The sequence below is a fragment of the Macrosteles quadrilineatus genome, unplaced genomic scaffold (assembly GCF_028750875.1).
Source record: "Macrosteles quadrilineatus isolate MER2022 unplaced genomic scaffold, UCM_ALF_1.0 Scaffold_1__1_contigs__length_201487025, whole genome shotgun sequence".
Lineage (NCBI taxonomy): Eukaryota > Metazoa > Arthropoda > Insecta > Hemiptera > Cicadellidae > Macrosteles > Macrosteles quadrilineatus.
Window position 1 is genome coordinate 176823595 of NW_026542594.1, and position 19956 is coordinate 176843550.

At 28.7% G+C, this 19956-nt stretch overlaps 1 protein-coding gene across 3 annotated transcripts in view; it reads left to right on the top strand.

Annotated features, from left to right (window-relative positions):
- LOC128983242 (acid sphingomyelinase-like phosphodiesterase 3b) overlaps positions 1-19956 on the top strand; it is a 69477-nt gene that overhangs the window by 38730 nt on the left and 10791 nt on the right. For all 3 annotated transcript variants that reach the window (XM_054402474.1, XM_054402475.1, XM_054402476.1), the window contains 3 exons: positions 15748-15811; positions 16364-16426; positions 17878-18022. In XM_054402474.1, the coding sequence (XP_054258449.1) occupies positions 15751-15811; positions 16364-16426; positions 17878-18022 (269 nt within the window). In that variant the 5' untranslated portion in view covers positions 15748-15750. The remainder of the gene's footprint in view (positions 1-15747; positions 15812-16363; positions 16427-17877; positions 18023-19956) is intronic.

A 19956-nucleotide genomic window follows, 5' to 3' on the forward strand; every position in this document is an offset into this window, starting at 1 on the left:
AAAATTAATCTTCATAATTTATTTAAGACGTTTTTCTATTTATTACTTTCTATTTTGTTTTAAGTATTTTTAAATGCTAGAAAATATAATTAGCTTAAAATTTTAAATTTGTAAAGAATTTTGTACTAAGCGACCTCATAATTGTCATCAATATACATGTTATATTATGTAAGACCACATATGAAGACTTTATTTCAAAAAGTGTACCCCTTATTTATTTTTTCCGTTTGGTCAATAAATAAAGTTAAACGTATTTATGTTTTACATTTTTACGTATAAAAAGTAAAAACGTTTATTTGGTGTTCATGATGCATTTGTTAAATGTGCGTTTCGTTCGGTTGACTTATTTAAATGCTATAGCTATATTTACGTGTAAAAACTGTTCTCACTGGTTCAAACTCAAAGAGCAAAAATATCAAATTTTATATAACATTGTCTTCTTAAAATATTATTTCTAGAAAGAGGTAGACAAAAGACATTTATTTACAAAGCTCGTGGGATAAGATGTTAGATTACACTTCAGCTCCACTAATCTTGCACCGTCTCTGGAACATCCTTCAGTATTAACGATGTTTTAAAATCATACAAAGCATATTACACACTTTTTTCATACATATTACAATTATTCTTATAAATAGTCTATGTAAAACACTTAATTTACAAAATAAAATTGAAATTATGACCAAAGATTGATTTAAATCATACAAATTCAAAACGTTATTTAATTTTTTGAACTATAAGATAATTTACTTAAAAATTATCTAATTACGCAAGATTCCCAATGTTTACATGATATTCCTATTGATTACAGGTCTTATGTAATTTCACCTGACACTTTAGGTGAATATTTTGTCTCCTTTTCAACAATGAATACATTTTGTGTATTATATTAGAAACATCAATAGTCAAAAATTAGTAGATTAATTTGTTTGCAAAATATGTTCATACACAACCGAAAACTATATTTATAATCTAAAATATAAAAACATGTAAGTTGTAGAATTTAAACACCATTCCGTTCACTACTCTTTTACGAAAGATACTGAAAATACTTAAAACGGCTAGAGAACCATTTTAAAACCCTAGAAAACAAAAGTTTGAGTTCATAGCAACCTAAGTGACAATTGGGCCAAAGTTATTTAATTGGGAACGTACTATTCAGGAAACAAGTCTTATTTGAATACAATCACAGACTCAATGGAACCACTGATGTAAGTGATTCGTGGAAGTTTTGCTGCGGCAGAGGCATTTTGTTGTAAGAAGCTTAAACACTATCTTGGGACGTGGTAAGAAGCTCAGCCAGAGTGCCAAGGGCATCAACTATTCAGAACCAATATTCCAGTAAACGTCTCAAAATCTACTAACGTATAACATTAATAAAATAAGTGAAATAAAAAACTATAATTATTTTAAAGATTGAACAAAACAAAACATAATAATTTTCTAAAATATGAGGAATCTCAGAACTGTTTTTCTTAAAGAAATTTCTTAGTTATTATATCTAACTAAATTGACACTAGTATTGAGAAACAAAAACAGATCATAAGTTGTATTTATGTATTTAGTTGTTATACATAGTTGAATTTGTTTATTGCTTTTCCGGACATTTATTTTGCTTTTCCTTTTTAACAAACATTTATTCAACATTTTTAACGTTTCATCTCAACGTCACAAAGATTTTTATTTGGTGATGACGAACTAGGAATTTACAATATCATATATTTAAATGTTTAATATTGTGAAATAATATTACTCGACGATTGTTGACACATTTAAATTATTTTTAACATTAATTCAAAAAGCAAAATTATTGAATTATTTACTTTTAAATGAAACAAATATTTCATCATGTAAACTTAATTATGTTATCCCATCAACTGTACAAAATTACAGCTCAATAATTTTGTTTGCGCTCAAATGAGAAAATAACTAGATTGACGATTAAATAGTGACCGTCACAGCAAAATATGCAGAAGAGAGGTGATTATTAATCACATATTTAATCAATTCAGCAAGGTAAATACAAATTCAGTTATTTGGTTTGACAAGGGTCTCATTTGTAATTATTTAAATGTAGCCTGCATATTTTGTATGTGTTAGTTTAAAATGTTTTAAGTGTTCCTTGACATGTTATTACGGTAAATATAAAATAAACTTTAAATCTTCGTACAGTAATTTTTCTCATTGGTTATTTAATTTTTTTGTTTATTTTAACCATGCGTAAATTTGAAATACATTAAATAATATAAAATTGTATCTATGATCCTAATAAAAGTGTTTATTAAAATTGCAAATAAATGTTTTAATAATGTTAATAAGTTTAATAGCTCCTAGGAAAATTTTTATTGAAATAAATAAAACAGCAAAACTTCATGTAATATAAAACTAAGTATATTTACGAATATATACTCAACAGCCACGAAAATCAAATGATACTAAATTTAATGATACACAAAAACTACGCTACAGTGGTAAATATTGATTTAACTAAGTAGTAAATAACAAAACTGCACAGTAAATATTTAAATGTTGGGAATTTTCCAACGACAAACATGCAGTATGTTTCGATAGCACATTACTTCATTAGCATACATATATAACTAGTGCCAAACATGATTATGATGACATTTGAGGTCTGCTTATGTGAAAATAGTCCCGTTTGAACTGATCAAGCTGTATTTGAAATAAATATGTAAATATATAACTAAACACAAAAATAATATGTTGTATAAGAGAATAGTTATGTTTGACTTGCCTGGACTTTAAATCCACCCTTTTGCGTCAAAATAATATGTTTTACTGAAACTCAGCTGTATCAACTTTTTAATAAGGTTTATCTGTAATGTATCTTCCTACAATATACTTGACATAATAAGACATATACAAGTTAATCATATTTGGGAGAAAAGAATACATTATTTTTAATTAACAAAATCTACTTATAAAATTAGAATTAATTTACATCAAAATTATATGATCCAGAAATAACTATTGCAAAACAAAATGTATGTATTAAAATTGTAATAGTTACACGTAAGCATTTAAAATACAAAACTTAACATGGCTTCTAAATTACTCACATTACCAGACTGACAACTTCAATTGTTGTACAATTCTATTGGTAACAGAATTTTTTCATATTGAATCCATTACACGATAATTGAAACACAATGTAAAGTATTAATGGTAGCCTAAATATACTTGTGTTTATCTATACCATAAATATTATTCGATGACTATATTGTGACTCAAGTCATAAACGTGCAAGGAAGTAAAAAGTAAGCAGTCAGTTAAATAGCTTTAGGTAAAATTACATATAATATTTATCTATGAAACTACGAACTCTTATTATGACAAACAGTATCAGACCGCATATCAACTTGGCATTAGCTATTTTAGTTAAACATGTAAATCTGGGTATTCGGTAAACTCATTGCATTGTTTTAGAAGCTTCTAGTTACCCTATAAACATAAAAACTGTGTTATATGGACGGTTTTATTGCATAAGAAAATCCTAAACACAACCTGATCCTTGAAATACGATTTGGTAGTGAAGGATGAAGGCAAACATATTTATCTGATGTTTTTCCACTTATGTATTTCCTTATCACTACCACACTTATATAATGTTGAACGTGTTCTACTGAATATTAGCTGTTGAAGATGTCTTAGTAGCAAAATGTCGTCAAAAGTATAGTATATTCTACTCAAGTGTGGAATTATGATGATTTATGAGCCTATATTTTTGTTTGTTTTTTTGTTTTACTTACAAAATAAAATCATGATTTTGCACACAAAGAATTAAATGATCTTTTTTCAACATTTAATTTATTAAACACGTTTTCTAATTTTTTTAATGATTATTAAGTGCATATTTTAAGGGATATGGTAGTTAAAATGAGATTTGTTTTGTTAGGGGCGAATCCTTTGAGAGGACAGGCATTAACTTAAATATTTAAATACCTATGGGAAGAGAAGAATTTATAAAATACTCCAACAACTAAAATATTTTAAATGTCCTTCCTGGTTACTCGTGCTCATTATTATTACTTAGTTAAAGTATGCATTATGTTTAGTAATTTTAAAATGCATTTTTTATTTGGCCAACGAATAAAAAATACAGTAACTTAGTGTAATATCAATAAGAATGCTCCTATCTCATTTTCATAATATATGAACTCTTTAAATACTTAAACACGAATCAATGCCCAAACTGAATCTAACTTATTCAACAATGAATATTCGTGTGAACGTGATCAGAAGGTGTTGGGAGAAGTTTGCCAATATATTCAATAGAAACTTGGAACAACCAGTAACAAGGCTTTCCAGGAACTGTGGAAATTAGATAGCTTGTTCTTAAAGGCAAACGACAAAGGTTTAAATAGTTCCGAAAATGTATTAAAATTGCCTACATTAATGACATAGTTATGATTTATTTGATTAACACCACCATTTGGATAACCCTTCTTAAACTAAAATACCAAATGTAACTTTTTGTATTTTAGTTTAAGTGTTATCTAAACATCATTTATCACTATTTCTTATACTTAACACTCTGGTCCTCAAATATATTAAACTCCAAATCTTGCTAATACTATAATATTATATGGTAATATCAAAAATATTATTAAGGAAAATGTAACATTATTATTCCCAACAATATTATTTTTAATTTTACTGTGTGATCTGTGTGTACACAAATGATTAAAAAACTTTAGTGTGACAAAATGTTCAGCCAAATTCAGGGAATATTTAGCATTTTTAATATAAATCAATGTAATTACCAACCAAATAATCATATACTTCTCAAAAGTTAAATCATAAACTCATAAAACATTTCGGTAGTATACTGGTTGATATGTTCAATGTCATTTGGCATGATGAAAATCTTTTTAAGAATAAAAGTATACTAGAAGTTGTCAGACTTTATCAACCATGCTTTGGTATAATTTGACGTGAGATTGAAAAATTCTTAAACAAAATCCAACATCTTTACGGTAAGAATCTTATTAAGGTATAATTGTTCGGTCACTAACACAAAAAATGACTTAACTTGTATAATTAATCATTTTATAACAGAACAAATGAAGAATGTTTACCACAAAAAAATCTGTTAATACTTTACTAACAAAATGATAATTATTTGATGGTCTAAGTTGACCATAAATAATTTTAGGTATAATTATATTTAACCCTTTTGAAAATTAGCTCAAAAATACCAGTAGAACCGTAGCAATTGACAGTCTTACCAACTAATTAGCTTTCTTTTAATTTAATTCGCTGTGAAGTACTTCAGTTGTTTGAATATTTCCGAGTGGTTAAGCCCTTTTCACACCTCAGCGATTGGCGGCATTTCAATTCTTTCTCTGACAGAAACTCTTTTATTATTTTATCTAATTTCTTATTAGTGTACTAGCTAGTCTAAGAGGTCAACGTTTGGGTAACATCGAACCAAATTTATAATTGCTTTTCACGATAGGTAAAATGAATTAAATACACTATGCACGACTAATAAATCAAAATATTATCATTTAATAATAATAATATCATCTAAAATGTATGTAAATAATTTGTAAATAATGAAATCCTTCTGTAAAAAATAATATATTTAAAACGATTATATTATTAAATTGGTTCACAATTAAGTAAATGCATAGTCAAATGCTCCATATTAACCAAAATTATTACACAATACAAAACACTCAACTTGTGTCAGTCTGCAGACCTTAAGTTATACATTAGGATATTTAAAAGAAATTATTTGTGTGCGAATCGAATATAACCAGCGCATAAAGTCTTTACTTAACAGCTTAACTAGTTAGCATGAGGCATACAAATATTCAGTTTAATATATACGTAAATTAAAACCACTAAATAAATAAATAGTCTAGCAACTCACTTTTGAGCTGACACAGAAGAAGATGTTAAGATAAGTAAAGGTCTTACAAAAACTATATAAATATTTACAAACTAACTATGAATAGTAAATTATCTACTACAACCTTTTGAACCAAAATCTATGTGATCTTGTTTTTATTGTTGTTACCTACATCAACTATACCTATTTGACTGAGGTTTTTGCTAGAAGGTTTGCAAAATACTTATTTGGTTTATATAATTATTATATTTTTTGCATTTAAATAGCTGAAAACTATTGTATTGAATGTAACAAAATGGTCCTAGGTCTAAATATATTTTTTTTTTTAGGAAACAGCCCAATTTAAATGTGTTTTAGAATGCTATGGTAAAACAAAATAATGTTATTTGTAATCCTTTGTCCTAATCCCGGAAATGGAAATCAAGCTGAAAAGGATTTACTTGATTGGTCACTCATTTGATAATGTTTATTTAATCTATGTTTTAGTATTTCTCTAAAACCCTGGATTTAAATAATCCTAGAATTGATTGGCAATTTTCTTGGTTGCTTTATTTACTTTTAATAATAGAAAAGTTCCTCGGATTTAATGGTTTTTTATTTACGTGTTATTTAAAATCATAGCAATATATTTTAACAAATTAAATGTTTGAGAAAAATGCTTCCTCATGACTATAGCTCCTAGTACCTTTAAGCATAACAATATTATGCTAGTAACGGTATGTTACAGTATCATGCAAAATGTCCATTATTAGGTTAAAATATTATCAGCTGTTGCACCTTGCAACTTTATAATGCTATTAAACATCATAGAACCAACTTGTCTAACTAAAACAGCTGTTAAGATTAATTAAATCCTTTTAAAAATGAATACTCATAAAGTTAACATGGGAAACTCCAGAACCACTGGGGTGGAGCTCGAAAGCCCGATCAGAATATCAACCACTCTGTTCTCCCATTTAATACCTAATGAATCAGGGTACCAAATTTCAGCCTCCTAGTTAAATGGGATGTAGGAGAATTAGTGATGAGTGAGTGAGTCAGTCAGTGAGGGTTTGTTATTTTATAGGTATAGTTTTCAAAAATTCTGTTTGCAAATAAATAATTTGCATTCTTTATAAACATTTTATTTCTGTCTTTTACATTTAAAAGTACAATTGCTAGAAAATGTTTTTGAAGGATTGCCACGGAGTTTCCCATTACGATAAGTAAAAAGAAACAGGTTTTCGCACGTTTTGGGCTCTGAAATCTGATCCCGTCTTCAGGTGAAGAAGAACCTAAATTATAACAAGATTAGTAAGAAAACCCTTAAACCCTCTCCAAACCAAAAACCCCATAAAACAACATCACCAAAACTGATCCTTAAACAAAGTCTGGAACAAAGTACTTGAAGTGTTTAAGGTAAACACAGCTTTTTAAGTAGGGATTTTAAGTAGGCCAATCTCGTAAGTCATTAAATTGATTTAACAGTTTGTTTTTCAAATTGTTTTGTCCATTACCGATGTAAATTTGTTTGCGATCACAGTAAATGAGCATAAATTTCACTCTGCCACTTTCACAATTTCACTCCTTGCAATGTTCTAGTTCTGTTGTAAGAAGCTTAAATGCTGTCTTGGGACGAGGTAAGGAGATCAGACCGAGTGAGTTGAGTTCTCAATTATTCAGTAGGAAACTTGAGGACGCTTCACAATATAGCAACAAAGACACAATATTCTGTATAATTTGGAATGGAATCAGAAGGAATACACACTATCAATATTGTTATTTATTTATGGCTACGTTTTGCATGGTGTAAACCACCATTTAATTTATATATTAAATAAAATTTAAAGATTATTTAAACTAATATTATTGACATTTAGGTTTATAAATTAGTGAGACAGTTAAATTTTGCTTGGTATTAAAATTATCAACATTAGAAAATTAATAATTAATGTTGAACATATTATAAACATTATTGAATGTAAATTTTAATATTAAGTATATTTATAATAAACCACCATTTTATAACAAACAAAAATACACTTTGCGTACTTATTTGTATGTTATTATTTCAATTTAATACCTTATTAAATCAGGTGTTAATATGTTTTTGTCTTACTGTATTCTCTTTTGTATCTTTCAGCTTAACTTAACAAATCCATAGTTTTGTTAATACTTATGATGTCAAACGGGTTAAAACCCGTGGGTTACAGCTAGTGAATAATAATATTGAATTATTATAGTTGCATATTTAATTAATATTAACTCTTTTTTTTACCCGAGATGGATTAAAAATTTTTATTGATTTTTTTTTAATGGGTTTAAAATACTTTAGTATCGAATTAAAATTTATATTTTTTAGTGATTTGCTTTTAACCAAATTTGTATAATGTAACTTTTTGAAATTATGGTATATAATCATATAGTTGAATTTGACTAGCCTTAGTACAAATTCAAGAATAGGGATTTTCAAATGAAGCAAATAGTTAGATAATTCTTTTAAATCCAAGAAAAATTAGTAAGCATAATAATAACAATGGCACAAAAGCAAAGTAAATAGTCTATGAAAATAACAATATTTATTAAACCCACACGATGCAACAAGAGACCATACGAAAACACTAACTCAAATAATAAATTCTTCTTTAATTACGATGTACATTAATGAGTGAGTCAATTCTCATACTATACATTCATTTATAAACCTTTACTTGTATAAATAAAATGATCTCATTTATTTTATTGTACAGTAATTTGAATCCTCTTCACTAAGGACATCAGTCAAACGTCGAAGACTTATGAATACTGTCAGCAAAGTTGAAGTATAATGTATTAGAAACACCCAATTTAAATGCACATATTTTTCATTCCGAATGTAAGTCTCATACTTTGTCACAAAGAACAATCTTTGTGTCCTGAATAAACCACGTTTTAGCGAATTTCCCTATAGGGAAGTAGCTATTACCGTAGGTCTCATGGTAAGACCTAAGCCCGGGACCGATTTACTTTTTCATTTTTATGTCCCCAGAGGCCAAAAACACCATTCGTTCAAATTTTATATATATATATATATATATATATGTCCATCCGCACGATAACTTGAGTAATTTTTGTCCGATTTTGATACAATTTGGTTTGAAGGTGTAAGGCGGAATAAACTTGAATGAGTTCGCGAACCAGCATGATCGGACTATGGGAACGGGGGTTTATGGGGGGTTTTATGGGGTAAAAATAGGTTTTTTGCATTTTTGACCCTAAAAACACAAAATTTCACAATTTCTTTTTAAACCATTTTGTAGAGCTTAAAAAACAAATAATTTAGTATATTGAAGCGTTGTTATGCGCCTAATTGTTACGGAGAAAATTCAAAAAAATTGTAATTTTAAAATTCCCATGTTATTCTTATGGAGAATAAGTCAACTGTTGTAGTTTGCTTGCTTATGAACATATTTTGATCGATTTTGAAAAAATACTTTTATTTCTTACTAAACTATTATCATTTTATAAAAAAAAAATCTTTTTTACCCTCCCTGTTGCAGCAAACCTAAGTATTCGTTAAACTAATTCTATTTAAATAGGAAATAAATGTGCTATTTTTATGGAGGCATTTTAGTGTAAATCCAATCAGGTTAATGGAAATTCGCTTAGTCTGCAGGTTTGCTGCGGCGGGGGTATTTTATATCCAATACAGGTAGCGAATTCTCTTGAGAATCCCTGACATTTAACCAATACTTTTCCTGTTTAATAACAATCTTCTACATTTACTTAAATCATGGTAATGCGTTTTAGAATACCACTCATGTAATATTGTTAATTTAAATAGATTCTAAATATTTAATCGGCTTAATTGGAGAGTAGTAAAAAAGGGAGAGTAGTAACTGGGACGGGTGGCGTCGTCCTGTAATCCAGCTACTAGGAGGTCACGAATTGTGGATATTTATAGGGATGCACTGTGGATGCGATGCTCCCTGGTGTGGATTAGCGTCTGCACTAGTGAGTACAACGACTATCCGCAGTTCTATCCTGATAGTTAGGCAAATTCGTAAATTACAAGGAAAAAATGGGGTTCGGATTCCACTATAAACTGTAGGTCCCTAAGTTGCCATTAGCTGTATGGGCTATTAATTAACAGCTGTGTCTAAGGAACATGTCGGCCTTAGTCACTAACAACAAGATCGCGCCAGTCATCCTACACTCATCCTTCATTCATATTTGGGTTAAAATACGCCTACAGTGGCGTCCCCATCTTAAATAATTGATAATTGATTATTGATAATTGAAGGTGACTAAAAAGACGACCAATTTAAAAATATATAGTAAATACATAAATTTAAAAGTAAAAAAATTTACTTATTATTTGTAACTTAAAAATATCTTTTTAAGTCTGGTTCTACACAATTTGTGGCAACTGCCACATCTCCGGGTTCTTTTCTAAATTTTTTCATATACAATTTTACATTGAATATTTTATAAACGGTTACAAATAAACTTATTTTCCCACACCAAGTGATCATTAATAGAACAGAATTGCGGTGCGTGTATGTTTATTTGGGTCTGCGGTGAATCGCCTCATTAATGTACATTGATTGTTTTGAATCTGTGAACAAGTGTTTTGTGCACAATGTTATTTTTATATATAGGGAATCAAAAATCAAAGATACATCTGAATATGTGGAAGTCACGACAATAATATAGCTAGAACAAACATCTAAGTATATTGCAAAGTAGCAAAATACTCTAAATTAATATACACCAATATCCAGTTTAAGACAATGATTTCTGGTAAACCGTTAAACAATTTTAGTAACGTAAAATCTATATTAGCCTAAGCTAAAAGTACAATGGCGTCCCTCCAATGGAAGTTTAGTCTTGTTACTTGTTTTGTTCTCTTTCATTAAGTATTCAGCAACCTACGTCTTGACCGTTGAGCCTACGCTCCGTTGTAACGTTTGTGCCTTAACTCATGAACTAAAATTAAATTAACATAACAAATTATAACTCCCAACATTTATTGATAGATTGTGATATTTAAAGTTAAGGAATTATAATACTTTATATGAACCAATTTGGTTTCTGTACTCGACCTAAAAATTAACTGACCATCTCTTTACAAGTACCTAAATTTACAAAGGTATTTAACTTCTGAACATGTCCAAAATGAACAGATTGTTTTTGAGTTGCCTGATAGAAATTACGTAAGTAATTTTATCTTTTACTATGCCGAACAGCTCATTAATTAAAACGTAATTTTAAAATAAAAATTATTAGTTTGTATTATCACATACGTGAGTATATGTGAATTAAAAAAAACAAATACTTAAACAAATGTTTAAATATCATAAAAAATCATAGAATGTAGACTGATTGATTGTCTAATTACATTATCTTAATAACCTTAAAAACGTTACACCATAAGTCTGTAAAACAGAAAAAGATTACGAACGTTTCTTCTAGTCGGAATTGGGAACGTTCATAAGATATAGCTTCTTTAGAATCATAAATAAAATAAACATATATAACCTTTGGATACATTTTTTCCCCTTTATATTGAAAGAAAACTTTCAGTTCAATATAAGAAAAATAAAGTTACAAAGGCAAATCTACAAGCCGGCTACATTTAGTCTGCTGCAGCGCTTTGTTTGGTGACGGAGATAATTATTTTCTTTTGTTTCAAGCTGAAGAACTGTTTACGTACTTTTTGTTTGTATTTAATTCAAAAGTCTTGGAATGTACTTTGCGTCAGTTTTTTCTTCCCTAATATTAGAAATGAAATATCAATAAGTACCATTATTACTGAAATTTCATTTACGAAATAAACCCGCTAATACCCTATTATCTGAAAATCAAGAAGAAAATCTTTTTTAAGCCGGCTTACGATTAGAGTGTGAAAATTAATGTTATAAATATATCGCGAAATTGAGTTAAATGCAGTAATAAATATACTATTGATAATATCCATGACATATGTATTTTTTAAATTGGGATTCACCCTTAAACTCAGCATGTAAGGGAGAAACAACTATAACGGTGAAAACGGAAATTTCCAGATATTGTATCTAATTTAGCATACGAAGGTAGTGGAGTTGTGATAAATGTCTTTTACAAAGTAAGATAAATATCATCCTCCATTTGAAAACTTCTATAATGCATTGTACGCATTGTAAGCAGCCTTACATTGATGTATTGCTTAAGAATCTACATCATAGACTTCTATAGTGGGAAATATGTATTAAATAAAATTGTAATCTAGTGATAATTTTATTACAAGAATCTGTTTTACGTTTAATTTTATAAAGCATGTAGGCAACGTTCATAGGAAGCAAAAAGAATACAAAAAATACATAATTTTATATTGTTTTGGACACTATGCTTTGGTTATTGACTTACCTAAAAAAATATTTACAATTAACCTCTAAAATTTTAAATCAATCACTGAAAACATCTGTGACATGATGTGAAAATATTTATCATTAGCTCAAACTTATCAAATATATAATTTTACGAGCTTCATCAATATGGTTTGGCAATCTATTTGAGTTCAGGTTATAAAACTATATAATGATTAACACAAATATATTTGGCCCATTTCACAAACTTATTTCTTTCGATTTGCAATAACGACTTAATCTCACTGTACCCATCGCTCTCAAGCTATTTTCCTTCGTATTTAACATTTCTGCGGTAGTAGGAGGAATCCCCTGAAGCTAGTTTCGTAGTATATTGTTTCAAAACAATGAGACGAGTTAAATTATAAGCATGGACCTAAGTATATGTTTGTTTCGTTTTATTTTTGCGTATTTAACTACCATTCAACTTTTACTGTAGTATTGAGTGCATTAAGTAGCAAATGAATGGGCAACAGCTTCATATAAATTAAGTTTAATGAAATTTAGCAACTTTAAGTTTTGAGTTGGCGTATTTTCTATTAATGACACCCCTTTTTCTAATTGGTTGTCAGTTGATTAGTAGGAGGTAAACACCTATAATGAAAATAAAACTTAAGAAATAGAACGATCTTCATGCTAAAGGTTTCATTTGATTCCAATAATTAGTTCAAGATTGCTTCAGTAAATATTATCACTCTGTGTTTAGAAGCTGAGTACGACAGAAGGACAGAAATATGTGTCCTTTGTATGGTAAATTCTACAGTTATTGTCACATTAACCGTGAGCTTTGGAAAAATCTACCGCAGCTACTTTGTAATACCTTTTTTTAATTTCTGAGTTTCTTTACATGAGGGAGGATGTACTGGGCATTAAGGAATGTATTAACAAAATATATAGTATTAGTTATATTTATGAAAACATATTTATACATTCTGTTTGAGCAGAAAACAATAAACAGGTCTTCAAATCATTGTAATATTCTTAAGAAAATGTAAATATTCAATTTAAATCTGGTTATCTTAAAAAAAAAAAAAAAACATTCCGTGCAAGTTAGCATGGCCTCTGGAGTAACACACTGAAGTACAAAGAACTCATGTGGGCATTTCAGAAACTAAATCCCCTCTTCCACCAATTTTTGTGTTTAGGTGTACAATTCTTTGAAAAAAGTGCCAATAACTATTGTATTGCCCACAACTCTAGCTATGTGTGTCGAGTGTACACGTTTGGTCTGGTGCGTTTGTTTTATCTGTTTCAATAAATAATATGGTACTCTTGATAAAAACCAATCATTTCCAGTTTAATCACTTCTCGGTTCTTTTTGCGAGTTGTAACAATGCCATATATCACTGCAAACAGTCGGGAAAAGTTAAGGAGTTATAAACACATCTTTTAAACGAGTTAGTGTACATTCATTTTGCCACATCTTAATTCCAATCCCTTTTATCTTAATGCTTTAGAAAAATAAATAATCTAAGAAAACATTCAGCATTTTATAAATATTATTTGTTAAAGCTAGAAAGACTAATTTTAATTATTGGTTTCGACTTAATAACTTATGACGAGGTTGTGTTAATTAAGAAAAAAATATGACATTTCTTTTACGATTGTAAAGAAAAACTTCATGATATTTCAGGATCTGATATAAATCCCGTATTCAGGTCAACCTACCTAAAACACCTAACGGTACCTAAAACATAACAATATACAATAAATAATTGACAAAATTAAGTTTTATTGCAAGTTTACTCTATGGTTGAAAGATTACTCCTTTTGTGTATATTTATATTTAACTTAAAGCCTATATAAAAACATTTAAAAATGACACAGTTGTTTAAAATCGTTAGAGGATTTGACAGTTTTAGTTGAAACAAACCCAAATTTGGTTAAGATAACTTTGTCATTATCCATTCCAGATAGAAAATAAAGCTTGATTACTTTGAACATGTCCGCAAGTATACTTACTATAAATATTACTGAGCAATGCGATGAAATTGAATCATATTCAAGTGCATGTATAACATATTCCACAATTAAGTTTTGTATTTTAAAGAGAGATTGCATTAAAACCAGACGGGCAATTTCAACACGTACCAGAAAACCTGACAAAATCCTCCAGGGAACCTTTGTCAATACAGTTTTGTATTGCTATTATATTCGTCCCCATAGTAAAATCATGTTAAAATAAATCATACCAAGTTCGTTAATATTATAAATTTATTCTACCCTAGACATTTACAACATAGCTAAGCTCTAAGGAATAATTCTCAAAATATAAAAATAAATTGATGAACATAGGAAACATGTTTACTATTTATGTTTCTCCTTCCTTCTTTTGCTATCATACAGTTTCCTAAGTCAAATTATAAAAATGTATTAAAAATCAAAAATAATGAAAACATGACTATTCATGACTTTAGTCATAAATCAATTATTAAATCATTCAATTGTGTGCAGCTGAGCATGTTTATAAACAGTGAACGTTAGCATAATAAGATTATCCACTTCCTTAACCCTAACTAACAAGATCTAGGGTCCATTAATTATTACAAGCAATGGGAGCGTACAGAGTATTACCTGTGTCCCTTTATAGTTAACTGACTTAGTTTGTAATAATAATAAATCCTCTAAGCGATAAGGATTATGTAAGCTTCGCTATTAATATCATGTATGTTACGTTTAGAAATTTATATTCAATTGTTTATTTTTTATGGCAGCATATAGTGAATTGTTTTGAACGCAAAAGTCGGATCTATTTTTACATATGAGATGTCAAAAAGATTCATTTTTTACCTAGCTTGAATGGCAAGTGAATATTTGAATTTATGTACGTGCAGGTATGTGCACATCTAACTCTTTATCATAAATTAAACAAAAGGCTTTACCGAAAGGTAAGGTCACCATCACCGATCATAAAAGCAACAATCATATAAACAAAAATTTAAATTTCTTTTAAGTGATTATGATTTTAAAATCTATAAAAGCAATATACCTTGTTACAACTAATACACCGAATTTTTTTTTTGTAAGTCAATACTTTTTACTTTACAATTTTTTTTTCAGCTCAATAGCTGCAATTGTGAAAACGGGTTGAGAAGAGAGATGATAAAATGAAAAGTTTATTTTCTTTGCAAAGGGAAGCTGGTGATAAACGTACCGCATCAATGTGTGAGATATGTTCTTGACTGAAGCCATAAAAACTGTGTGACTCAAAACTGTATTTTACTTTTACAAATTACTCTTTTTTATCATTATTTCAGAACTTCATGATTAACGTAATCCAACAAAAGCATAATCTCTAATATCATGAAAATGTATAAATTTGTCATACATATACATATACATATAATTCTACATGTCATGTTGAATAGTTACGTTTTAAAAGTTAAATATATATTATATTTACATCTGAAGTTTATTTATAAATTAAGTTTGAATTATGGTTGAAATTTAATAAACCTGTAATAATTATTGCATATTAATACATTGCATTTTATTTTGTTGCAGAAAATGCTGTGGAAAATAGTTTTGTTGACGTATTTCCTCTCACAAGTGTCGCCTGCTAAGATAGGTAAGTAAATGCTCAAATTAATATACTTCAAAAGAATACTATAAAGAATATGATAATAGTTTTGATTCATACAATAAAACTAACCTTAAAGTACATTGAGTTATACTCTTGCATTTTTTGAATGCTCTTAATATATTTTCAAAAACAGTTTACTCCATAGGTATTGTTAGAAAAGAAATGTTCTGCATATTACTGGTGGTTCTGGTACGATTCCAAAGACTCCAAGATATATTGATTATGTTTCCAAAGTATTTAAACTGCACCTGTGTATGAAATTTTTGGCATTATTTATATATTAAACATTATTTGTTAAATGAGCTCGATTAAATATAAATATTTATTTCTCATTAATTCTCCACATGATGTATAATCCTCTGAAAATAACAAACCAACAGAAATCATCTAAAGTTTTGTTTCAGCTAAAACTTGAATTAATGTTAAGGTTCGACCAATTTCCATTACAGCTTTTGAATATAAAGTACTTAACTGTGAGTAGGTAATACAAAAGAGTTCTTATCAATGAGATTTCCAAATAATTAATTCGTGTTACAGGTTATTTTTGGCACATAACTGACATTCATCTAGATACCCACTACCACTCCTACAAAGACAATAGTGAGTAGATTTTAATCATTTGAGTGTATACAATAGTGTGTAAACAATATGAATAGTATATATATATAGTCAGGGTGTGTCTTAATGTTAATAATTCGATATTTTTGGACCTTTTATAGCTTAAACTTATTACATGCTATCCGTAGCTGTCATATAGACGGAATCTTCCTCAATTAATAAGAAATACGTTTTGAAACTTTAATGGTAGATTTAATCAAACCATTTTCAAACATCTAATTCAATTTATTATAAAGAGATCATAAGTTTAACTATTTAATATATATATATATTTAAATTTGACTAGCCATTCATGATCAGATTTGGATGGGATGAGAGCTGGTAGAGGGTCTGGTAGCGCAACAAATACAATTTTACTGGATTTTAATAGATTCCAATCTGATATCCACTCTCCAGTCCCTCGTTTTTATCATTGTGTAAGCTTGTATCTCTCTGATCATAGATATTTGAAATTCATATTTACTAACTTATCTTTCTCCGTTGTATCCAAACCTATAATTACCTACAACTAGTAAGTTTGAAAATTTTGATTCACGTTCCAGCTTTGTGCAAACAAAAAATACACATTTAACATAAAATGTATTTGTATATTTTTACTGTTTATCAACCTTTAGATCGTATAATGTTTTTTCGTGAAGTATATACATACTTGAATGTGCTTATGTTCTTAATTGGTGTTACAATCACAGCTCCGTATTAATCTGATTAATTAATTTACAATCATAACTACCTAACCAACAATGGGAATTTTTCAATTAATTAAAAGTTATGTGGATAAAAGTAAAAGGATATAACAGGTACTACCTAAACTATCAACTTTATTGTTTGTAATGAAGTTTCAATTATTACAGTGTTACTGTGCCTGTTATAAATATTATCACGTTTTTATATCTAGTTAATTGCTTTCTCTAAACCTTATATTTTCTAGACCATATGGATCTCAAAGGTCTGTGCGAGGTACTTATCAAGCCAAGAAAGGAATAATCTGGTAGAGTATAAGAATAACCACTACTTGACCAATACTACACCAAAACTTGAAACAAGTTCATAAATTCTTTAGTCACACAAACTGTTTGTTCGTTTTCCTACTGAGCCGTCAAACGACTAAAAGAACACGTAATAAAACTTCTCGTATTTGTTACGACAATTCTATAATATACGACCCCTTAGTAATATTCTCATTATATAATGTAAAATAGTGTAAGATCGGGGGTGAGCTGGTCTGGTTGAGCGCGGGACCTAGGTACTCGTGGCCCCGGGTTCAAATCCTACCAACCACCTTGGATTTTATCTAAGTGATAATGCCGCGACCCACTCTAGATCCAGCCTGAAGTATTGAGTAATCAATTCTAGCCATACAGAGGAATAAGAAAAATTAAGAAAGGAGTGGAAATTTTATCTTTTACTATGTTAAGCATATGCTATCCCTATAGATTGCTGGCGAGGAGGCACCAGCAGACTGACTCTAGGCAAGTACGGGGACTACAACTGTGACTCACCCTGGCCTCTTATAGAGTCCGCCGTCCTGGCCATGAAGGCCAAACATGGAGAGAACATAGAGTTCGTACTCTGGACTGGGTAAGTCTTAGAAATATTTTTTACAAACCTTGACCAAATATAAATGACATAAGAAGTTGAATATATTCTTAATACCTTACTTTTCAGATTTTTCTACTGGATAGTATGGATAGCATGTTATTGTATATTAAAAAGTTCATACTTGTCGCATGGACGTATTCTATTTTATTTGATTTTCAACTGTTGTAGAACGATTAAATTTTTATAAAAAAAATTTGTAATTTTTCTTTCACAGTTGGATGGAACAATCAATATTTTCCGTAGAAATTTTTATTTTCGGTACAAATATGTTAATACATATTTAATTGGCACATTAACTTTAACTTACTGAAAGTTTTACACTTTTATTGCGAAGTTTGAAACTTTGATAGATAGTTTTCCTATATACCCAGGGAAATAATATTATTGTTTAAATCTTTAGTTTCTAATTTTTTTGATTGAATAAAATATTTATTTGATGAGACTTATCGTTCTTAAACAATATTGTTTTAGGTATGAGAATTAAAATATAACTATGTTAAGATTTATGTCCTGGACATTCATTTGGATGCTACCATTACTACGTGCTAATGCCAAGAAAAATCTTTTTAACTCAAGTTTCAGCCGGTTGTATTATTCTTATTTGCTGTGGTACGAGGTCGTGGACACATTAACCCTGCATCTCCAAACAACTTTTGACTAGTTGCTAAAATTATTTCTTAAACTGGCAAACGACTAGTAATTTCTTTGTTTAAGTTCTTTGTTTAACTAATCTTTGTTTAACTGCTAAGATTTAACAGAAAAACTCACTGCATTAGATATTGCATTAGACTATATAATTTTACACAGAAGTTCTAACGTTTATTTGTATATACTGTATAGTTTGTTTAGTTACCGTGATGTAACAATATATTGAAAGTTGATAATACAAATTTAGAATGACGCAACTGCGTGAAATTCAATTGACTTTAAATTCACTTTCATAATTTTACATACAAATAATAATAAATATGACAACATTTTAAATTCAAAGAACCATTTTATAAGAGTTTTGTATATCTTGAATTTATAATTAAAAAATCTTTTGTATTTTTCCCAAGCCTTTACTTTGGAAAGATTTTAAAGCCCATTTTCTTTTTTTTTTGTTCTTACAACTAAGCAGTTATACAATATTATTTTTTGGGATCCGCCGATAGTTAAATTTGTTCCTTGTAATGTCCTAAAAAAAGGAAATAAATAATAGTATGTACTTTTGTATGGTAGAATTTAATTTATACACCTATAAAGTAACCTATGTACATAAAGTAAATAAACGGTATCAGCATTCTGACACATACTTTCTCCCATAAGTTTGTCAACAACCTTTATCATGTGTAAGCGGTGAGAGTAAATATACGGAAATGGGATTTGTAAGATTTTCTTCAGAATTTAAAGGACTATAACATACTAAATTTTTATCAAAATCGTTTGAGCCAATATTGGGAAAATATGATTTCCGTTATTTTATGGGGTTTTTATGGGGAAATAACATAATTTACAATAACTTTTGAACCGTAATTTTTACAGAGATGGGATTTGTACCATTTTGTTCAGAATATAAAGGACTATAACATACTAAATTTTTATCGAAATCGTTCAGGCCATTTTTGGGAAAATCTTTTTTCCGTCATTTTATGGGGTTTTATGGGAAAATACCCATTAAAAATAAAGATTTCTAAGAAATGAGAAAAACTATCAAAATTGTAAGGATCATAACATACTATGTTAAATAAAAACGGATTTTTTTGTCTAAAATCCTATTTTTCGTTATTTTATGGGACTTTTATGGGAAAATAACATAATTTACCATAACTTTTGAACCGTAATTTTTACAGAAATGGGATTTGTACCATTTTGTTCAGAATTTAAAGGGCTACAACATACTAAATTTTTATCAAAATCGTTCGGGCCATTTT